The 24,487-nt window shown below is 38.1% G+C and overlaps 1 protein-coding gene and 1 long non-coding RNA gene across 12 annotated transcripts in view; one reads left to right on the plus strand and one right to left on the minus strand.

The window, feature by feature from the left end:
* PCDH9 (protocadherin 9) overlaps window positions 1-24,487 on the minus strand; it is an 881,206-nt gene that overhangs the window by 19,001 nt on the left and 837,718 nt on the right. For 2 of the 10 annotated variants that reach the window (XM_070240339.1, XM_070240338.1), the window contains exon 5: window positions 8,163-8,313. The exons of the other annotated variants lie outside the window; for them this stretch is intronic. In XM_070240339.1, coding sequence (XP_070096440.1) covers window positions 8,163-8,313 — 151 coding nt within the window. The remainder of the gene's footprint in view (window positions 1-8,162; window positions 8,314-24,487) is intronic. 10 annotated transcript variants of the gene reach the window in all.
* On the plus strand, window positions 1,292-23,424 carry LOC138918530 (uncharacterized). Of its 2 annotated transcripts, XR_011427998.1 has the most exons (4): window positions 1,292-1,466; window positions 7,190-7,440; window positions 8,562-8,590; window positions 23,157-23,424. It is a non-coding gene; the product is annotated as an uncharacterized lncRNA (long non-coding RNA). The 2 variants fall into 2 exon arrangements; XR_011427997.1 differs by lacking the exon at window positions 8,562-8,590.

A 24,487-nucleotide genomic window follows, 5' to 3' on the forward strand; every position in this document is an offset into this window, starting at 1 on the left:
AGCATTGATTCTTGGTGATTACTCTTATAAACACTAAAATGTATTTTCCTCTCAGTTGAATATGCTACAAACACCTTATGCAGAACTAACTTAACACATAGACCTGGCACTGCTACACGATCATGCCTGAACTGTAAATATATACCACCCATTACAAACTGCTCTTCAATTTCTATGGCATAAAGTTGAAGAAAGCCAAAGTCGTGAACCAGGAGACATACCACAGATTTTCCTCAAATGGAGGGTATTCATTTGCCATTAGATTTTTCTGCTTGTGATGATACAAAGAATCAAGGATTTTTTAAAAATCTACTTGCTTGTAGGCGGTGAGGGGTTAATATTCTAATTAATTTCAAAAAGTAAACTGGAAATAACAACTGCAAAATATATTTTCCTGATATAAAGAACAGATTTTTGAAGTTGGTATCTAGGTGAACGAGCATGGATGAAAGTCAACATGACACTGACATTTTTATATTTATATAAGTTATTTTTGATTAGTGGTCATCACTACTATTTTAGGAGCTAATGCTGTTTGAAAGTGTGCTGATTGTCTGACTGACTATCCAAGAGCCATTTGAATCCCTAAGATGGTCAGGTCAGTGCATGAAATTCAAAGTAGCTTTCATTTCTTTATTTGTTAATTAAAATGGTCATTACAGACAAACAAGTTATTTATAAACATATATAGCATTCATTTTTTTCAAAAAATTCATTATCTCTAATTGCTACATGACAAGATAAGCAATCTCTACATGTGGTTTTCTGAACTCCTGTAAGTCTTGAAATTACTACTTAGTGTTTTCTCCTTCTCGGTTGTTTGAAGTTTCTTCACTGTAGCTCACAATGGAGTAGATGTTTGCTTCCTTGTTATCCTTTTTTTGTTTTTTCACTAGCTCAATGCCACAGTGTCTTTTGTACCCAGCTACAGTGCCAGTGGACTGGAAATAGTCTATGCCTGTGATGCTACTGCCTCACTAACTGTTCTTAAATTATAAGTGAGGCTGATGACCCAAATTACATGAACAGGCCTACAGACTGTATTTTGGGGAGCATGGATTGTGTAATTATCACCATTAGTTGGAATTGATGTTAAATCGCTGTCACATTATTTTTGCTTTTTTCCAGAAGGACACACTGGTTTTGTTTGTTTGTTTGTTTGTTTGTTTCCATGAGAATACATTCCTGGGTCATAGTATTCAAGTACCTAACACAATGTACCAAATGAATGGAGAGAAGCCAAGCCATTCCATTCTCTCTGGTTGTCTCAGTGACAGATGTAAATTAACCTATGACTACTCTGGCTGGGATGATCAGTATCGATTGTGAAAATGGCCACAACTCAGTTTCTCACATACAGACACTCCCTAAGTGTTTGAAGACATGAATCAAAAAGCTGACATAAGTTCAACTTGAGTGGCAGCACTTAGTGAGCTTCAGGGACTAGAAAACAGGCTGGATTTGAGGTAAGCTGGCAATCTATTCCTGTTCATGATTTACCAGCTTGAACTGACACAGCTTTGTTCGAGCCATTGGCTGCCTTCATATCATTGGAGAACAAGGCAGAGGCCCTACTTCCTCTGTTTATTTTACAGCACGCTTATTAGTGACTGCATGCCTACAGTCTTTATTAATTCAAGAACTTGTATTTTCAGATAGGAAAGTGTGCTCTATGAAGGCTGGAAATTATATACTCTAGAAATCAATAATATGGAAGTTTTCTGTAGTAGATCCAAAGATTTCATAGCTAGTATTTAGTGGACATTTTAATTTCATTTGCATATGCACATATGTTCACTCTAAGCTTTGCTAACAAAACTAGATGTATAAAAAAAATCCCTATATATTTCATGTCCAAATGGATTACAAAAACAACGGGTTGGTAAAGCTCTCTGGCTCTTTTTCTTTATTTCTTCCAATCTTACTTAAGAGGAAAATTCTTCCACTGTGAATTAGGAAACATTATGAGTTTCCATTTTAAAAGGAAAAATATAGTTTTAACAGAACTATTAAGATCAAGAGGAAAAGAATTACTGCATTTCCAAGCGTTAACATATTCAGTGTTTTCCTTTCTTGACAAGAATAGCAGTGCAGATGTTAATTATGATATATAGAATGACTCGTCAAGACACCTAAAATCCTTGGTCTTTGTGCCCTAAGGTCCGCTGTGGGGTTTTATGACTGGCTTATGCAGCAGAATAAGGAAATGGATCTCTAACAATCTTTTTAAATGAGGATCTTCACCTCCCCCTACCAATACCTTTCCAGAACATTTGACCTTACCTCAAAAATTAACTTTAGGAAAGGAACTATTATAAAAATTTTTTCAGAGGAAACCTCTTGGTACACTTTAACCAGCTACTTACACTTGCTCTTGGTGAATTAAATTATTAAGAAACAATTTCAGAACAGTGAGTCCTTTAGAGGCAATAGCAGACAACTGAAGCGTGTGTGTGTGCATGTGTGTGTGTAGGGAGAGCGAGGTTCTAAAACATTAATAATAATAATAACACACATAATTAAATAAAAAATCATTGTGTCACTGAAGAAACAGTGTTGCTTGGTTTCATTTTAAGGAATTAAAGAGTTTTGTTTCTTTGGCTTCTCTCATAATTTGAATTATTGCTTCTAAACCATAGATTTTATGAGCATTGTGGAGATTCTTTTATGATAAACTGATTGTTAAGTCTTCTTTTTATTGGTTTTGATTTGGTTTAGAACTTATATTTTTGAAACCTATAGTGGCATCACATCTAAAGTCAGTTTCAAAGTGAGTGCTTAAGGTAAAATACAGGTAAGGTCAGAACCACCCTTGAAGCACACTCAGCATGTCAAGTTGTTCAAATTATAAAAAGTGTGAAGGGGCTGGGGGGACAGGCATTCATGTCACCCACAGCAGTTTACTCAGAGGCATCTGTTTACTCTCGTGGGAGGAATGACCGGCAGAATCATCTTGACTACTTTAACTGTCTCTCTCCTGTCTGTTTCACTCTCTTGGTCCAGCAAGCATAGCTGAAGTTGTGTCACTGAAATGCACATACATACATATGCTGGGACTTTGCTCTATAAAATAGTGCTTACTTTCTGACTACATTTCTGCCATAGCTCCTCTCTCCTTTATTTTTATTTTTCCTAAGGAAGGACTATAAAGGAAGAAGAAAGGAGAGACTTGAGCAGCCTACTGTACAATAGAACAGCCAGCCATGAAAGACCACACGAAATCTGTGAGGCTGGGTTTTCATTTTTGCATCTGAGAGAATACCACTGGTGCTATGAAATGCATTCTCTCAATCTGCTATCCTGCCATGTTCTCCTCTTCACAAGAGGAAAAAAGTAGATATTCTGGTGAATATTATAGATAAGACTAGACGTTTTAGAATTGCCTGAGAGGGGCATTAGAAAGCATTTCCCTTAGCCCCATCATTTTCATTAGGTAAGATGGGCTCAAGGAGGTAAAGTGACTTGCCAACGGTGACACAGCTCCTTAGAGCTAGGTCAGGATTTAGAGCTGCTAATTCCCAAAACAGTGCTGCATGCTGCTGCTTCTCTATTGTTAACAGAGGACATTAAATTTAGGTAAATAACGGTAATTAAAACAAGCATAAGCAGAATAAAATAAAACTATATCTTCCAATTAGAATAGTCTAAAGTGGAGGTACAGTCATTGGTCACTCTACAGAAGAAAAAAAAATTTGAAAAGGTAGACTAATAGTGTAAGGATGGCACAGAAAAACTGATCACAAGGCAAAAATAATTTACAGAAAGTTAAGTTTCCTAAGCAAATAGAAGAAAGTAACTTTATAAGCAGAGAAATATGCTGTCTGTAAACTGAAATTATTCAGACGCCTTAGATTAATATCAATTCACCAAGTGACTGGAAGTGACAGGTTTATCCCTGTAAAGTTCTATCTGTGACTAATACTTCTGGGTCGGTCATCCAAACCTTGAAAACCTCCTGCTGAAAATAAGGAAATCTGAACACACACAAACTTAGAGCATCCGTGATCTCTCACCCCCATTCTGGTAAACCAGACGTCAGTTTCTCTACTTTAAGTTACCAATATTGGGCCTTTAATATAGCTCAGAGAAATATCATTTATTGACATGACAGAAACAAAACCTATCACCAGAAATCTACCACATCCCTCAAATTCTGGACAACAAAACAGGCACGGTCTCTATAGTACAAACTTCACGCACAGTTTTACAATGTGGTCCCTAGCTACTTTCAGTTCTCTGTGAGAAATGTTTGTCATTCCATTCCAGGGTTGGCTTTTGCGTTCTTTGCTAAGGGAGAATCATTATTCAGAAAGCTAGTCATTATTATAAAGACCAGAAGGATAAGTGCATATCTTCAGATTTGTGGCAGATTGCTTCCTGCTTCCATGGGTTAAGGTTTAAATGCATGTATGACATTTCAGGATTTGTGATGAGTTGTGTTTAGCCAATGAGATGGAAAAAAAGTTTCCAGAGGCCAAGAAAATTTTAAGGGCAGGGATAACATTTGTGTTGAGTTAAACTATGTCAGTCTATTCCACAATTAGAGCTGACAAGGTTAAATTTCTGGTTTTCTTTTATTGAATGAGCCAGCATTCAGAGAAATACAAGGATGTCTTCCTTTTTCTCATTCTAGAATTTACTTAGAGAAATGGTATTTAAGAATGATCTCTGTGCACCTGCATTTACAGACTGTATGAATTTTCTATAGAGTCACTGTTCCTGCTATGTATGTTTAATCCAAGAATACACCTGTGAGAGGTCAATCATTTCATTCACTATTGTTAAAGCTAATACTTTGGTTGCTATTAATGAATACAAGTATTTTCGAAAGATACTGAGAAAAAAAGTCACAGAATTAGATAAACTATGTGATCCTGTGTCCATGGAGTTGGACTGAATTAGAATGAAATAGCCTTGAAGCAGAGGTTCATTACAATGGTGATGAAGCAAAATTGGCAGATCGTTCCCCCTCTTATTCAGAAATCTGACAGGAACTGCGGCTTGTTTTTTCCTCGTAATATGTCTCAGGCACATTATTCTTCTCATTACTCTATCAAACCTCTGTCCAGTTTCTGGTTGTTTCACATTCAGCAAACTCTAATAGTCTTGTTTTCTCCAGCTTCCTGCTTCTCACGTTTTTGGCTAGTCTGCTCCAAATGCCATGACAACAAAATTACATGCCTTCTCTATTCCCTTGATCACATCTTCACATGGTTTAAACCAGGGCAAGGATGGATAAAACTTAAATAATTATCGATCTCTTCCCACTTGCATGTATGTAACCCCATGGATGTTCTCTTGGCTGTACGTTTCCCAGTCTTTCATTTTCCCAATTAGAAATCCTTTGAGCTAAGTCCTCTACATAATTTCATAAAAACGCATAGATACCAGGGCAATTCCATAGATGCACAATGAATTTTAATTCATGATAATTATACTCCTGTGGGTGAAATTAATGACAAAGGAATCACGAAATTTTACTCAATTTTTAAACTTCACATATAAAAATAAACATATTGAGTTTAAGTAAAACTAAGCTATTAAAAGAATAAAACAAATGCCTCTCCTCCGCTACTCAACCTAAGCGCACTGCCTTAGTTTAAGATCCGCCATTTCTCACTCGGGCAACTACAGTACATTTAGATTAGGCTTCATGTCTCCATAAAGAGTCTTTCTTTCTTTTACTTTTTTCTCTCCAAGGCAATCACAATTATCTCTCTTTATATAATTATCTTTCAAAAGATTAGAACACTCTTCTGTATATAAAGCCTTAGAAGTAGCTTTAAGGGTCACCACACCAAACTCTGAAATAGTCACACGAAGTCACCGTTCTAAGAATGAAATGTATGTACATTTGCTTTGGATGCTAAGGGAAAACCCCAACAATAACTCTGTATCCAGATCAATAGGAGTTAAACTTCTGATATCAGGGATTTTTTTGGTGCTTTGGCTAACTTGAATCCCCTCTCCTATACCAGAAAGCAACAGCGTTGTTTTCCAGTTGATGGAAAGGACAGTAAGAGACTACTACTATCTTTAAATTTGCTTTCATTTACTTTAATTTGGGGGAGCTCACCTCTATGAATAGGAGAATGCGAGACCATGTGGTACAGAACTTTGAAAAGCAAAAGAACTTATTTTGTCCTGAAATATTTCCTTTGCAAGTCTCCCTTTTTCCTAAATGTACCATATTAATCACTCCTTTAAAAATATTAACCCAGAAGTAACCAGAAAAATGAACCATGTAAATACGTAAAACATAATCTCATAAGAGGCAGCATAATGTGGGCGAAAAAGCTTTGGACCTGCTCCTGAGCACCAAGGTTCGAATACCTGTATCATTGTAGGGAGCGGACATTGGGGGCCTTATCTAACTTCTCTGTACCCTAAACTCATCTCTACAATTGTGGAATATAATAGCTGATTCATTATGAGGTTATTGTGAGGTTCAAAATCAATTGGATAAATGTATTAGGTGACAATTGGGAGTAATCACCATAAAAATAAAGTGAAAGCTATATAGTCAATGCATCGAAATTCTTGTACTCTATCTTCCTCAGCCATGAAACCTAGAATGAACTGAATTTTATTTATCCTTGTTTGCAATTTTAATCTCTCTAAAACTACCTGTATTTTTCCACAATCCTTGGAACTGATGTGGCAGCATCTGACATCTAATTAACAAGCCTTTAGTTACCTATTAAAGATCAATGTTGAAAACATAAATAAGAAATATCAGTGACCCTTCAAAGAGCCCATTAGGTATCAAAAATGAATGCAAGATACTTTATAATTAGTTGCATGAAATTCATCAGTGAGTTTTTAATCTTCTTAAGGTTTACTCTCATCAAAGCCAGAAATATTTCATTCCTCCAAAATATTTTTTGCGCCACTGAACAAAATGCTTTAACAAAGTACTATCATTTATTACTTTTATCCTCTGGTTTTGTAATTCCAGAAACCAAACTAAGGATATTTTTCAGGCATAAGTAATATTGGCCCAGGTCTGTTTGTGACTCAGCGGGCTCACGCCACTTAAACTAACGAGCACTTTCACAGCATCAGAAGAAAAATAGTATAAAAGTAAGAAGTGCCTTAGAAGTACGATATTGTCATTTATAGAAAATGATGCAATAGTTAAGGTAGGACATGAATATACCATTTTCAATTATTTTATTTTATTTTTCAGATAAAATACAGAAAATGTACAATGTGGTATTACGATCAAACCTCTTCGTGTATCAGGAACCCTCCTGGGCTGCTCTCCATTCCTATTGAGCACTCAAATAACCTGTGTGAGAGTTGACGTCTGTATGTCTTAAGGGCAGTGGAGTGGTTTATATTTTTTCCAATTGATCCGTGTTAACTGAGAATGGGTTTTCTGCCTGGATTGAGGACAGTCACTGAGTGTGACGAGTATGACTGACAGCAGCAGCCCAGGTAAGCACTTTAGTCTTTCAATATGATTTCTACAGTCAAGATGTGATTTTTTTTTTTCCTTAGACAAAGATATTGAATTGAGCTTTGGAGAAATATCAAAGAATATTTTCTTGGAGACTGGCCCTAAAAGTTGAATGTTCTTTTTTCAAACAGGAACATAACTTACAGAAGGAATTCTTCAACCTCATCTTAAAAGATTAGTTAATATTGTAATTTGTCAGCTTTCAGTTAGTCATTCAAAGATGTCATTCTGTAGCAATGCTTCCTATTATTATTTTCCTTTTCTTGTTTTCAAGAAAGTAAGTTTAAAAATAGTTCTTTTTTCCAGATAATTCTATATTTTTTCTCTATGTTAACTATAGGAATTTAGGAATCAGTAAAGTAATAATGGGAGAGACAGGGAATAATTAGTCACATCATAAAGCAAATACCATTTAACCAAGAAAGATTTTCTACAAACTAAATCTGGGTAATTTCAGTACTTTTATAACTGTAACTTTGAGTCAAAGCCCACAGCCGTGGTTGCTTATGTGGCAGCGTGATTGCTAGATTCTGAGTGCTTAACAATTATTCTGATTTGTACCGCAATGTAGAAAAGCTACATTATAGAGATTGAAAAAAAAGTTACTATCTACTGATTCTGGGAGTTGCTCAATGACGGAATGTGAAGACTCATTCAACTCAAGTATATAATTTCAATTTATTACCACACTTCTGCTCACCGTCGCCCCATCTCCCAGCACTGTTGCCCAGAGGAATCTATGCTCAGTGTTCTTCCAGCTCCTTTTTCCTTGAGAGAGCGTAGCACGCTAAGGACAATGTCTCCAGTTGATGAAGGACACCATGATTCATGATGCTCTCTAACGTCTTTCCCTGCGGCGAATACATGGAATGGGCTTTTAATAAAACGTTCAGGGATCCCTCTTCAACCCTTGTCAGCCAAAGGAAGCCTTGCTGTGGCTCAGCTCTTAACAGAAGAGTGTGTGCCTGTGTGTGCACATGTGCATTTGCGGAGGATGTGTGAATCTGTGTACACAGATGGGCCGAATGGAGAATATAAAAACAAAGATCTTTCTGAAATGGTAGTGACAGCACCATAAACATGAATTTTCTTTTCTCAGGTTAGCCACCAGCTACTGAAGCAAAACAGGTATTTCTTATTATATGAAAATACTGATTTTCTAGAAGAAAAAAATGCGTAACTCCACATCTACAATGAAAAACATCTGGTAGCTGTTCTGAATATAAACATTTCATTCAACACTTAAACTGCATCTTTTCAGTGCTAATTAAATGAACTTAACCCAATTAGAGGATTAAAAACACTTTGTAAGTGCTCGATAGCAGGACTGCCTGAGAAACATTACACACCGTCACTTCTTCCCCTTGCACGCCACTTGCACATGGCATGAATCATGTGGAAGTCTGTTTAGCGCTTATTTTGATAGTCTTTTCCTGTTTTTCTTTGCTCTTTAAAATCCTCTTGTCCAATAGCTTGGCACTGGCTGCTTATTCAGGATGCTTGCTAATTCACCACGTAATTGCTCATGGGGACCCATTTTCGGAATTGAAAAGTAGAAGTGGGGAGATCTTCTGTTTCCTGCTGATACAGTGACATACTTAGAAGCAGTTGTCTATACAAGTGTCTGCCTCAGCATGTCCTGCGGCAAAATTCAGCACCAGAAGCACTTGGCTGTGCTGCATATTCACCATGTTTCAGACACTCATCCTTTCTGCCAACACCTACTGGGCTTTGCCTATGGCCCACTGGACAGATTTGTTGCCAGTGCTGGTTTGTTTATCCGCCCTACTCCCTGCTAAGGCAAGAGGAGAGAAATGGGATAAAAACAAAACCGTACCTCAAAAGAAAAGATCCAGGACAAAATAACTTCCAGAAAAAATTCTTTAGGATTCTTCTGGTATAGTAGAGGTAGAATATAGATCTCAAAGGTGTTCAAGCCTTATTTGTCACTTGAGAAAAAAAAGAATCCTGCACATAATCATACAATTCTGTATAAAACAAATGCCTTCAGTATGTTACATATTCAAGTACAAACCGCCTATATTCATCACATCCAGACTTAGCATAAGATAGTTCTTGAATTGACTACTATATTTTAAGGAAAGAGGATACTATTTGGGAAAAATTAGGCTCACATCTGAAGGCTAGGTCACGTGTTGGGAATAATTGGGTGTTGTGGGATATTTTATTTATGTCTGAGATAACGTCTCACAAATGCGGTTCTCCATTTTCAGAGAAAAGTGTAGTTGGAAGGATACAAATCAGGAATTGGTTGTATCTGTCGCAGAAAACCAGACTCAACCTTTGAACTCTGCTCAGAAGAGAAAATTTGAGTGTGTGTGTTTGTGTTTCCTGGAACATAGTAATATAAAACAAGTATTTATTATGCATGGAAGACATAGGGTAAGCAAGGCCTCATGATTTCCACACAACTCAGGAGACGTTTCAAATTAAAGTAGTGATTGTCACTGGAAAAAACCCAGCCTTGGCAAACCCATTCATGGAAGGGACAAAGTTTGGCCAACACATATTGAAATACTATTATGGAAGCTCTCTGGCCCCAAACTACACAAGTGCCAGAGGAAATGGTAGATGGTTATAATAAATCTCTTTATTTGGTTTAACATTTGCTGGAATTTATCATTAGGCATGGCTATGTGCACTAAGGAACAATCATATAAGTGATCCAAAATTCTCTGAGGATTTGATAAAATTTAAAAAGTAGCATAAACTGCTATAAAATATTTTGCAACTTACTGAAAACTTTATTTAAACTGGTGACCAACCCAAATGAGTTGGCAGAAGATTTACTATTCAGCAAACCTTTAGTGATCCCCTAGCTGTTCCAGACACTCTGCTGGGGACAGGAGACCCAGCTAGGAACAAGACAGCGTACCCCCATGAGGACTGTAGTTTAGTGGCACTAAATGAATAAACAAGCCTGACTTTCTCTATCCGGGAACTTGGAGCAGCCGTTCCTTGGCAAGCAAGCTCCGGGAGAGGGAGATGAGGAAGGGAGGATTCTGCCTTGCTTCTTCGGCACTGCAGTGAGATAACCAAACACTTAAAATAATTATAGATGGTGATCAATGCTGTCAAGCAACGGAAGAGTATGCAGTGAGTGAGAGAATAGAGAGAATCAAAGTTGCCAGCGGGTGTTTTCTAAAAAGCAAAGAGAAGGCTTCCCTCAGTGGTCCCACTAAGAAGAGGATTCAAAGAACTCTCCATGCCTCCTCGGCTCACCTGGGTGAGAAGTGCCTTCCAAATTGCTGAGGCATTTGGGGGTGCTAAGGAACTCTCCACTCCGAAGAGATGACTGCTGTGACGATTCGGGGGAGACTGAGGGGACCACAAACAAAAAGAGCAAAGCTGTATGTGAGGCAGAGGGCACCATGTTAGAAAGGGCCCTTAATCAACACTAAACAAGCCACTGACAGTGGTCTGTCCACGACTATCTGCATTTTATCAAAAGAGACTGCTGCCAAGCCCATTTATTAGTAGAATCTACAGAGTTGTATCATAATTCTTGAATCAACAGAACTCACCAGTTGTTTATGGATTCATTACTTTATGTTAATTCATTCGCTCAACAAATACTGATTATGCAGACCCCAGTGCTGGGTAATAGGGAAAGAAAGACCTGCGGAATACAAGCCAACAGGTAGGGTGGCACATGTCACGGTGGTGCTATACTCGTGTGCCATAGGAGCACGGAGGTCTGGCTTCTCTAGGGAGGGGTGGTCAGGGAAAGCTTCCCTCGAGAGGTGGCTCCTGGGACCCATTCTTTGGGAAGGAGGAGGGGGGACAGAGCAGTGTGCATTGGAAAACCACACATTGTTCCACACAACTCTAAGGAAAGGTTTATATATATATCACTATACGTGAAAATATATGTACTTATTAACTCTGCTCTTTCACAGATCTAAACAGGGATGTGTTTGTCACTGCTCATTGAGATGACAAGCTCATTGCAATGCAGTTCGAGTTTTACTCTCCCAGCATTTATGGCATTATTTGCCCTCTTACATTGATGCTGACAGATGCCTAGTTTATATTTAACCTAAAGGTGGCATTTACAACGGCAAAGCCTCTTAATTATGATAGAATTGAAAACATATAGGATCCCCATCGCAAGGAAGACTTTCTTACGAGCATGTTTCCATTCAAAACACCAAATATAAGGTAAACTAAAAAAGACAAGAATCAGGAACTCTATCTTAGGTAAGAGAAATAAGCATATAGTGTGTGTAGATTTTCAGGAACCGGAATGGTGTAATAGTCTCAGAATATTTGTCAAAGGATAAGATGGAGATTTTATTTTTAACCCGGTCCCAGACAGTAACTGCAGGAGACATCAGAAAGCTGCAATGCCCTTTGTACACCAACATAGCACTGAGGTAAGAATGAGGGACTAGACACCCCCCACGAAGGCCACACCAGCAGGGGTGCCATGTTTTTCACAACACAGCCACAAGCAGCTTGTCCCTTTGCAATGCTGTTTCTCCTCTGTATTGAAGTAAACAGTGGGGTCCCCAAGGACCACATACTTCTGTGAAGGAGAAAAATTACATTGGATGGAAATTTTAAAAAGGAATGACCTAAGAACAAAGATCTTTACTTCTCATTTTCTTTCTTTCTTTTTTGTTATAAAAAAATTTCAAGTTTTAGAACGGGAAGAGAAAGCTTAAATAAAAGATGTTTCTTTCAGAAACAGATTTTGGGGGCCGGTCCCGTGGCCGAGTGGTTAAGTTCACACACTCCGCTGCAGCGGTCCAGGGTTTCTCTGGTTCAGATCCTGGGTAAGGACATGGCACTTCTTGTCGGGCCACGTTGAGGCAGTGTCCCACATGCCACAACTAGAAGGACCTCCAACTAAGATATACAACTATGTACCGGGGGAATTTGGGGAGATAAAGCAGGAAAAAAAAAAAAGAAATAGATTTTGAGGGGTTGTTGCATGTTTGTCTCTGATGGTTGGGGTATTTATTAGTAATAGAATGATTAGTTAATAACAAATGATTTAAGTTCAATTCTGAAAAATAATGGATACAATCCTATGATGGTTAATTTTATGTATCAGTTTGACTGGGTCATGGCACCCAAATATTTGCACAAACACCAGTCTGGATGTCATCGTGAAAATATTCCTAAGACAAGATTAACATTTAAATCAGTAAACTTTGAGTAAAGCAGATTATCTCCATAATGCGGATGGGCCACATCCAATCCAGTTGAAGGCCTTAAAAGAAAAAAGATAGGTGTCCCCCAAGGAAGATGGAATTCTGCCTCAGACTGTAACATCAATACTTCCCTGGGTCTCCACCTTGCCATCCTACCTGGAAGATTTGGGGCTTACCTGTCTTCACAATCACGTGAGCCGATTCCTTAAAATAAGTCTGTCTCTGTCTCTGTCTCTGTCTCTGATTCTCTCTGTTTCTCTGTCTCTCTCTATGTCTCTATCTCCATCTCTCTCTCTCTCTTTCTCTCTCTGTATATACATCCTATTGTTTTATTTCTCTGGGGAATCCTGACTAATACAAACCCTTATAGTAAGTACGTCTTCTTTATTTACAAAAAAAAAATGTTTCCTTGTCAGATTATACTATACAACTAATTTTTCTTCATTACTTACTTTTGATGTTCACGCAGTGGAATGATTGTGATCAGGGCAAAAACTCCTATTCTTATAACAACAATTTCTCTTTTGATTCATATTTTATACGGAACGGATACTAGTATGATCCTTTATACCTGAACCTATAATTGTAACCTCTAAGAATTTCCCTATAATTCTAGAAACTTCTCCAAATAACAATTTGATGTTTTACAGCACTTTTATATTCACTGATTTCAAATTATTGTTTCACACATACACACAAAACCTAAAATGTAGGTATTTTTATACCTATCTCATAGATGATAAATGAGGGAAAGAGTCTGTCCAAATCTTCAAGTGGAGAAAAGGCAGAGGGAAAATCATTTCCTGAGCGTGGGTCCTGTAGCAGACTCAAGGATTGGAGCTGGGATTCAAACCCAGGCAGCCTAAACTGACCTCAAGACATAAAATAATGTGGCAGAGTTAGGACTGAAATTCACCTCAAGAGACTTCAAACCCTTGGTTTTTCCACCACATCATATCATCTAAGTCAAAAATACACACTCTGGAAATCCTAACTATCCTCTTCAGGCCACCATCACAGGTGAGCCCAGCATGACATACAGAAGAAAGCAATAGGTGGACACCTCACTTCTGTTGACTTCAAAGTACTAAGTTTCTGGATCTTAATTCCTTCCTCCTCATTTGACACGAGCATTTTCTCATCTCTTACTTATCTCCTCTTAACTCAGAGCCTGCTCTACCCCTTTGCATGTGATTGATCCATTTCATATTTATGTATTTCCTAGCTGGTTAGCTTGTTAGGTAATAACAGTGACAACAATAATAAGCAACACCAACATAAAACAAATTAAATGAAAAAAAGTTCGCATTTTTTGAGTACTTATGTACCAGGCACCATGCCAAGTATCTGATATGCAATATCTTTTAAAAATATTAATAACCTTGTGAGGTGGGCCTTTTTATTCTTATTTCAGCAAAGAAGAAACAGAAAGCCAGAGACATTAATTTGCACAAAATAGCCCAGCTAATAAATGGCCAAGCCAGGATGAAACCCAGGGTTGTCTGATTACAAAACATACTTTAGGCCACAGTGGTAAGCAGGATGAAATATTCCCTGCTGTGAAGTGTGGTTTGAACTTACAACCTTCTTCTTGGCAGTTTTTAACGATCTTTAACAATAAACAAGAGGAACTTGACTCTCCTCTTTGTAAGCCAGGAAAACATTAGTAAAAAGTACAAGGGACTTCTACTGAACTTGAAAGCATGGCTTCTGGATGCTTATATTGTCACCATCAAGTAAGGTTTGCTGCATAAGAGTGATGCAGCAACGACCTGGCCTTGGTAAAGCACACACTGGAAAATCCTATAAGAATAGATCGCCCAACCGTATCCCCCAACATCCTCTGGGCTGTAGCCCTTTCTAAAGCGAAAGAATCATGTGTGGTAATGGGCACATGATGGAAAGAGAACCCTTCCAAACCCAGGCATATATGAAAGGGCTCAGCTGTGGGGTCTGTAGAAATCCACTCTCTACTCACGGGAGTGAGTACTGCTTGAGACCTTATGACTATATCAAGTTGAAAGTGCCATTTAAAAAGTATATACATGAAATAATTTCTCCTATATTTCTCAGCACCCCATCCAAAGTCTTTAAGTTGCAAGAAGTTCGCCTGATTACAAAATCCAGAGACCTATACCAACCATGAACACTTATTTGGACGCCCAGCAGTGCAGGGAGATTTGGTGTGAAAATGCAAAAACCACGATGTAGACCTATATGGCCTATGTTATTCACTTCAGAGCTCATCAGACTGAGTTAAAAGGATGATAAAACACTCTGGAGGGGCCAGCCCCGCGGCCAACTGGTTAAATTTGTGTGCTCCATTTCAGTGGCCCAGGGTTTTGCCAGTTCGGATCCTCGTCCGGACATGGCACCGCTCATCAGGCCATGCTGAGGCGGCCTCCCACATAGCACAACCAGAGGCACTCACAGCTAGAATATCCAACTATGTACTGGGGGGCTTTGGGGAGAAGAAGAAGAAGAAGGGAAAAAAGGAAGATTGCAACAGACATTAGCTTGTGTACCAATAAAAAAAAAAATAACACACTCTGGAAAAATCAAAGTTATCTCAATTATTCTAATAATAAAGATCATTGAATAAAAATACTTTAATATAAATTAATAATATATGATATATTAATATAAAATAGCTTATAGATGATTTTAAAAGTGCTAAATAGGGGTTGGCCCCTTGGCATAGTGGTTAAATCTGGCACACTCCACTTCAGTGGCCTGGGTTCATGGGTTCAGATCCCACTACACTACTAGTCAAGCCATGCTGTGGTGGTGACCCACATACAAACTAGAGGAAGACTGGCACAGATGTTAGCTCAGGGCTAATCTTCCTCAAGTAAAAAAAGAGGAAGATTGGCAACAGCTGTTAGCTCGGGGCAAATATTCCTCATCAAAAAAATCCCACAAAATATGCTAAATAACCTTTGAAGGGAACTAAATGGAGAAAAATAGTTTAATATTCCTGTAGCTTTAAGAGAAAAATAAATGAGCTTTGTTATTTGGACACAAGCAGGGTGAAGTTAAATTGAAAATATGTATATTTTCTAAGTTGTAAATGGTGAAAAGGATGTGGTAATTTGTGGTGCTTCAATATCATTTTTTTTAAACCTAGAGGAGTAAGTCAATATAGATTCTATTTTTAAACTGTTTTGTTAACATCAGCTCAGAATATTCTCATGTCTCATAAGAATCAGTTTCTTCTTAATTACAAATCCTCCATATCGCTTAGCAACTAAATATAGGCAGCTTCGATTAAATAAATTATATTACACGCAAACTAACAAAAAATTTTTGAAAAACAAAGTGAAGAGAAATAATAAATAAAAAAATTCTCCTTTGCAACTATAGAAGATACTGGGTAATAATCAGACAATTCTCTTCTTATAGAGCTTTTTCTTAGGGAATATTCTTTTCCCTAAAACAAAGCTTGAAGATTATTTGAATGTAAGTGAACATTAAATACTGAATAGAGGATTCAATGACTAAGTATACAAAATCATCATCAGCCAGTAACAACAATAAAGTAATATGTGGTCTCTTTCCAAAATCAAATTTAAAAGCACTTTAAAAAAAAATACGGAAAATGACATGAGGTCAAAACTAGGCTCAAAATAATTGTGACTTTCAACTCAATTTACATATATTTAGAAATATGAGTGCTCTGAAAATTATTTCCTGATATTTGATTTGGTCTCTGGAGAGAAATACAAACACAAGAAAAGGTGCCTAGTCTTGGAGAAGCTAGGTGATTACACTAAAAGGCCCAGTATCATTTGGCCTAAAGTTAAGGGTTTACCATCCCGGAAGGCCCTTGGTGAATGCGATATAAGGCTCACGTATCTGGCTTTTAAAATGGTCACATCCCTCTTAAAACTTTGGTTCATCCTGAAACCTATGCTACTGAATTGCAATTTAGTATGTTTAAATGTCCCCATTGGATGTAAGCACCTGGAGGTACTTGTGAAAAAAGGAAGCAAACAAAAATACAGACTAATTGACCATTCACGTCTGTTAATGACTTTAATTTCTGCATCTAAGTCAAGGACTGCTCAAGTCATTTAGGGACGTTTTAAATATTTAACCTTCCTAAAGGTTAAGAAAACCCTTAACTACAGGCCAATACATTATAGGCCCATAACATCAGACTAGAAAAGAACAGAATAGTGGGCATTACATTATGTATAATTGCACAAAGTAAATAAAAGGGCAGTGGATCTCCAATTTATTTGAGAAACATTTATTTAAAATTAAAGATAAGGGGCCAGCCCGGTGGCGCAGCGGTTAAGTGCGCACGTTCTGCTTCCGCAGCCCTGGGTTCACTGGTTTGGATCCCAGGTGCAGACATGGCACCGCTTGGCATGCCATGCTGTGGCAGGGATGCCAGATATAAAGCAGAGGAAGATGGGCACAGATGCGAGCTCAGGGCCAGTTTTCCTCAGCAAAAAAGAGGAGGATTGGCAGCAGATGTTAGCTCAGGGCCAATCTTCCTCAAAAAAAATAATAATAATTAATAATAATTTAATTAAATAGATCTTCAGAATGACCTTGGGAGGGAAATCTGTGCTCTTGATTTCGGAAAATCAATGTACCATTAAGAACATGGCAAAAGAGTTGGATATCAGTGAGTGATTTTCTCTTCTCCATTAGATTGAGATGGACCCTGCTCCTGATACACTGCTCATTTTATACGTGAGGCTGTGACTTTGGGTAAATTCAATAGGTAGCCAGAAGTTCAGTTTTCAATTCTATAATGTTTAGGATGTACCTCTAAAAACTGTTTCAAAGATTATTAAAACACGTAAGTAAAATAAAACAGAATGTAGTAGGTGTCCAATAAATATGTTTCTCTTCTTTCTTTCTCCTTCTTTTTCTGCCTCCCTGATGTCTATCTTCCAGTGTCACTCAACTGAAGGACAAAATTACAACAGTTCTTACTGACTCATATATATGTGAGCAAATACCTGACATATTACAAACATTCTTTAGCGTAAACATTATTTAGTATGACGAGTATTTAACATTTTTGATAACATTTTTGATTATTTAATAAATAATCAAAACAAGGGGTTTTACTAACTTTAATATGGCAAGACATGGATGCACAAGAATCAACATTACATTTTGGGTATGACAGAGCCAGTCACTGTATCCTGAAACTCTTTTTAATATCTGCTTTCATACTCATTTAGAATATTTTGTAAACTTAATTAACAGCATTCGTAAATAGGAAAATGCTTTTTTAAAGATTAAAAGGGCCAGTTTTCCTCAGCAAAAAAGAGGAGGATTGGCAGCAGATGTTAGCTCAGGGCCAATCTTCCTCAAAGATCAAAGATCAAAATCTCGCATCCATGCCCATCTTCCTCTACTTTTTATTTAAAGAGGAGACATTCCCCTCCCTGGCAGGTGAGTGCTTTCTCTTCTCAGCATAATTCGCTGTGAAAGATGCGGGGTGTTCTCTGTGTAGAAATTCTATCTGCCCTCTAGCTAAGTTTGCTTCAGTGGAAATGAGATCCTGACCACTGGGCTGATGGATGTACACATAACTGACTTGTTCAATTCTAATTTAATTCTGGAAATCTATCTCCTTTATGACTTTAATTTTTCTGACATGAAAACGTTCTATCTTTTTAGGCTTCCATCGCTTCTGCAAAACAGTATTCTCTTGGTGGAGGGGGAAAAAAGCAGTAAAGAAGCAGCAATAAACAATCCCACAAAACCAATTTTCACATTGGCAGAAAAACACAAGCGCTCCAAACAGCCGTAACTTGAAACAGTGGCAGATCTTTGGCAGCGTTGGATTTGAAATTATTAATGAAAACTTTCACCACAAACATGCGCATCTTTTAGTTTCAGGAGACTTGAGCTTTTTACATAGGCAATAGTCTAAAAGTATATTAGAGCAGAAGACAGAAAACGGAGCTTCCACTCTTAGCGTGGCTGCAGTTACAGCCCGTATGATCACAGGTGAGCTGAAACACTCAGGAAGGTATTCGTTTCAATTTTCTATCATATATAGAAATGAGAACAAAAGAAGCACAAGGCTGATGCTAAGAGAACTCTTGCTACATCTCTTTGCTTATCCTGAGTCTTAGAGATGACCTCAGTCCTCTGGCTTTCCAGCTGCAATAGTAATTACTTAATTTTATATATATATAAAAGAGATATTTTTACTTACCTCTTACATCACAGATACTTTGTTACAAATTATTGAGATAATATATCTAAAGTACAATGAGACATTCAGAATAAAACTGCTAAGCAAATATACCATATCATGACTATATTTGTTTGCTGTTAAGTGTATGCATTGCTCTATTTGTAAACAGTGGGAAGCAAACAGAGTTCACTTTTGCTTTAATTTTAATCTTTTCAAGCATACAATTGCAGTTGACAAATAGCAGAATGGGAAAAAGACAGCCCTATCCACCCTTTGGAGTCACTTTTTATGAAAGGAGATATTACAGCAACCTGTGGCTTCTTCTAGTTCACTTCTTTGGTTTTCTTCAACCCTTTCAGCATATCAAAAATGCTCTTTATTCATTTTTTGTTCCTCTTGGCACATAATTTTCATTCGCTTTGAAGTTGACTCCCTCACCACCTCTTAAAAATCTATTGTTCTTTAGGCTTAGTAACTTACGGGCATAAGCTTCCTATGTAACTCTACTTGAGGGAAAAGACGAGGAGAGAGAAACTTTTTAAAACCGACACTTATCCATTGTTTTCCTCAGTTAAGAACTCCAGCGTAATTACAAACATCCAGACACCCAATTGAATAAATAATACGATGATGCCATATTATTTTCAAATATTTCCAATTAAACTCCTTATATATGAAACCAAAATTCATTTGGTAAGAATTTGCTAATGTTTTAAAAGTCCTCAGGCTCTTTTTTCCTCTCGTTCTCAACTAGTTTGATAGCAGCAAATTTTCTCAGCTAGCAGAAATTTGGAATTGGGAGATATGAAAGATCCTGTATTTTTTTCTTGATGGAATAGTTTTTGTATTTTTTTTTTTTTTTTTGAGGAAGACTAGCCCTGAGCTAACATCTGCCAACCCTCCTCTTTTTTGCTGAGGAAGACTAGCCCTGAGCTAACATCCATACTCATCTTCCTCTGCTTTATATGTGGGATGCCTATCACAGCATGGCTTGCAGGGTGGTGCCATGTCCGCACCCAGGATTTGAACTGGTGAACCCTGGGCTGCTGAAGAGGAACGTGTGCACTTAACTGCTGTGCCACTGGGCTGGCCCCTTGAGGGAATAGTTTTCATGGTGACACTTTCCACTGTGCAGCTTGTTTTTCCAGCCCTAGAACAATGGGCTTAGAATAAATCTAAATGATATGAAATGATATGCTTTTGGTTTTGGTGAGGAAGACTGGCCCTGAGCTATCATCTATTGCCAATCTTCCTCTCTTTTTTCTTTTATCTTGAGGAAGACTGTCACTGAGCTAACATCTGTGCCAATCTTCCCCCATTTTGTGTGTGGGATGCCGCCACAGCATGGCTTAGGTGAGTGGTGGGTATGTCCACACTCAGGATCCAAACCTGTGAATCCTAGGCTGCTGAAGTGGAGCGCATGAACTTAATCACAGTGCCACCTGGCTGGTCCCATAGAGCTAGAGTTTTAACAACAAATCAAACAGTTCCTTCCACATTTTAGATATGCCCATAGATTAGTATCCCTACAGCAACAGCTAAACTTTCTCTTAAAAATGTTCTTCAATAACAATCTGCCAAATATATACCTACTGAATTTCTTGGAAAGGGTTTATTTCTTTAAGCATTTTCCTAAGTTATTTACATACATAATTCACTTAATTCTTACATAAAAACTCCAGTGGCAGGTATGACTCTTTCCCCCTTTATACAAAGAGGTTAGGGGACCTGCCCGAGGCCGCCTGTGTGCTCAGAGGTAAACTGACATTTACGCTTTCCCCAAATCTGAATTACTAGAGATTGTTTGATTACTTGATTTTCTGCATGTATTAATACTAAAGTCCAAATGCCAAATCCCTGTGGGATTTATACTTTTATTTCAAGGGAAATTATTTAAGTTTAAGAGAGAAGCTTTTATCTTGATTAGTTGTCCTGACATCAGAGCAGATACCAAAGGTATATCCTCCTAGTGAGACGTAAGTACTTTGAAATGATTAAGAATTAGAGTGCATATTCAAAGATATTGTCGTGCGTTCATAGCCAACAATGACTTGCTTAAAAAGAAGATAATTACTTACAGTTTAAATGGTGCTCTAATTTTGCTATGCAAAGTGTGGCAGTTAGAAATTTTGACTCTTAGCCCCACCACAGATCTCCTGAATCTAAATCCACATTTTAACAAACCCACTGGTGATTTCTAAGCACAATGCAGCCTGAGCACCGATCTAATTAATGACTGTTGATTTTTGGTTGCACAACTGACCCAAAGAGAAAACAAACGTTTTAGATCTCTGTGTGTTCCGGGGTACAAGGTGCACGCTTGCACCGAGCTGGTTTGCTAGAATGACTCTCGCACTAACAGGCACAGGGCTTTTGGGCAGCGATGGTCATAAATCTCCAGAATGAGGGCACGGTCAGGGCAGAGCAGAGGCAGAATGGAGGAGAGCTGTGGCCCCATACGCTCGGGGGAGACATAAATATGCACACTTGAAGTGTGTGTTTACACGCGCCTTGCTAGCAGCAGCGCAGGTTGCAAGTGTCCACCCGAGTGAGACCGAAGTCTCAGTAAGACTGAAAAAATTAAAAAATGGGACTCTCGTCCCTTCTCCTGTTGGGTAGGTGGGGACAGCGGGCTCATTACTAATGACTTCATACATTCAAAGGGAGAAACTTGACATCACTAGTCCTAAAAAGGAAAGAACTTTTACTAAAACTGTTACCTCATCTCGTTGGAATTAAAATTAATCTGAACATACAGATTTTTAAAAATCCATACTCTGGCACAGTTGTCACATCAAAGCTGACTCAAGATCACTTAAGGTCACGTTTCAATTTTGAAAGAAATATCAATTTTGTTTCAAAATTATAAGCTCCAGAACTGTTACTATTATATTTTTAAACATACTGTAAAATTAACAAAACATGACAATTCCCATATTAAATAAAGAGTTCCTGTTGAAGTAGTTAAATGTGTTTTTCTACAACTATAATGATGGACAAGTATAATAATCATCAAAATAATTAATATTTTTAAAGCACTTATTATATGCCAAATGTTACATGTAATAACTTATTTACTTTACATAACAGGATAGGTGAAAATATTCTTCTTTTACAGATAAAGAGAGGCGCAGAGAGGTTAAGTAACTTGCCTGAGGTCACACAGCTAGTAAGTGATTATGTCAGGATTGAAATCCTTTCAATCTCTCTCTAGAGCCCATTTAATCAAGTGTTACACTTTACTACCTTCTGTCTTACTTTTTTGTTGATCAGGAATCACTCTTCATTCTCACTCTCCAAATAAGCAAGCAAGCAAACAATAAACAAACAACCCACAACAACTTCACTGGTATCTGTAATTGCTGTAGCTAGTAACAAGTTTTTATTCCATAAATAAAAGTAATGATTAAACTGCAGATATTCCCAGGAAAGGTAAACTTCAGAAAGAATACCAGAGGACGGGTGTATTAATTTTCTATTGCTGACATGACATCTTACCCCAAATTAATAACTTAACAAAGTCCAGTTATTAGCTCGCAGTTCTGTAGGTCAGAATACTGGGTACAGAGTGACTGAGCTGGGTACTCTGCTTAGCGTCTCATGAAGCCGGAATCGGGGGATCAGCATCATGTCACTTTCTGGAGGTTCTGGGGATAAATTGGCCTCCAAGCTTACTCAAGTAGTTAGCCGACTTCAGTCTCGTGGTCGTAGGGTGGAGGGCCCTGTTTCCTTGCTGGCCGCCAGCTGGAAGCCACGCTCAGCATCTTAAGGTCGACTGCATCCCTCATCCCACCGCCCCCTCCATCTTCAAACCAGCAACAACATATGAATCCTTCTCCCACTTTAAATCTCTCTGACTTCTCCTTCTACCGCTCATCTTCTGGCTTCAGTCAGAGAAAGTTATCTGCTTTTACGGGTTTATGTGATTAGATTGGGTCCACCTAGACAATCCATGGAAATTGCCACATTTTAAGGTCCATAATTGGAACTACATCTTCAAAGTCCCTTTTGCCATATAAACTCACATATTCACAATTTCCAGGGGTGAGGGCGTGGACGTCTTTGGGAGGGGGCATTCTGCCTTTGACACTAGGTTTGGAAGCGGGGAAGGAGAGTAAGGGAGCCCAGACAGCCTAACTGGAGGACCAAAAATAAACTTTGCAATAACATAATTTTGCCTAATATAATGCTTACCTCTCATACATAATCTATATCTTATTTTGTGTGTGTATGTGAGGAAGACTGGCCCTGAGCTAACAGCTGTTGCCTATCTTCCTCTTTTTGCTTGAGGAAGATTGTTACTGAGCTAACATCTGTGCCAATCTTCCTCTATTTTCTGCAGATTGCCACCACAGTTGGCTTGATGAGTGGTTCTGGGTCCGGCCCAGGATCCGAACCTATGAAGCCCCGGGATCCGAACCTGTGAACCCCAGGCCGCTGAATTGGAGGGTGTGAACTTAACCACTACGCCACTGGGAGAACCCCCATAAACTTTAACTATGTGCTTTATGCAAAAGGATGTCTTAAATCTTTTACCAAACATTCATTGAAGAGGGAATTGTAAAAAATTAATTTGCCCATGTAATTTAAGTAAAAAATCTGATACAAAATGTCGATATCCTCATTAACTTTTGTCCAAAAGAATTACAAACTGGGTGAGAACATAAAATCTTTTAACTCAACCAGATAGTGGTTCAAAAGTGTACCCACCTATTATTCACACAACCAAGGGGATGCAAATGTTAGTATTGCTAATATAGTACAGGGAAGAAATAAGAATCTTATCACAACAAAATAAACCAACTGTGCTGCTCAAGTCTGAAGCTAACTAGTATAATATGTTTCACTTTTTGCAGAAATATAAAATCCATTACAGGCGGCAAAATGAATTTTGGAGTCCTGCCCTTAAGCTCTATGATGGCTTTATTTTTATGATGTCTATATTCTTTGAGATACTAAATATTGTCATTACTAATTCTCTAAATGCGGCAGGCCTGCTGCTGTGGTTATTAATGTTTTTTAACGGTCCCATCTGTAAATACTGTGCAGCTTAAACCAAAACACACACGCACGTCTCCAGAGCAGAAGACTGACACAGGACTGCTGACACATGAACGGGATGCTTTGTCTAACTAACACAAAAATGCAAATGAACCGCAGAGAAAGAAAACGAAGGAATTCAAAGGCTTTCTTGATTGCCTTCTTTAAAATGCCAAGAACTTAAGCTGGCCTTTCTTATCTTCCACTACACGCATGTGACACTTTAGGAGGTCTTTCTTATTGTACTATAATTCAGGGATTGTTCCAGCTCTGTGCTCCATGCCTTTTTCCAAAGGGCAGCCTGAGATGTATAATTCGGGTAATGAACAGCTGCATAATTTAAGGGTCGAGCTAGTAGGGCACTGTTCTTTATTTGTGTTGCTTTAGCAGTTGCCAAGATGTTCCAGGCCTATTTAGGAATACAATTTTTTGACTGCTTTATTTCTCTCAGATGATATATGCTGGGATTTGGTTGTGTTCCAGAAAGTGAATTTTATCAGCAGAAGTACCAGAGCAAGCTTTTCTCTCATTTTACTCCAAAGGGCAACAGCACTGAGCTATAATGAGGTAATTTTTTTTCCAGCCATGCACACTCTGTGTTCTATCAGGCAGGGTTGTTTAAACCCAGTCCTG

The sequence above is a fragment of the Equus caballus genome, chromosome 17 (genome assembly GCF_041296265.1).
Source record: "Equus caballus isolate H_3958 breed thoroughbred chromosome 17, TB-T2T, whole genome shotgun sequence".
Classification (NCBI taxonomy): Eukaryota; Metazoa; Chordata; class Mammalia; order Perissodactyla; family Equidae; genus Equus; species Equus caballus.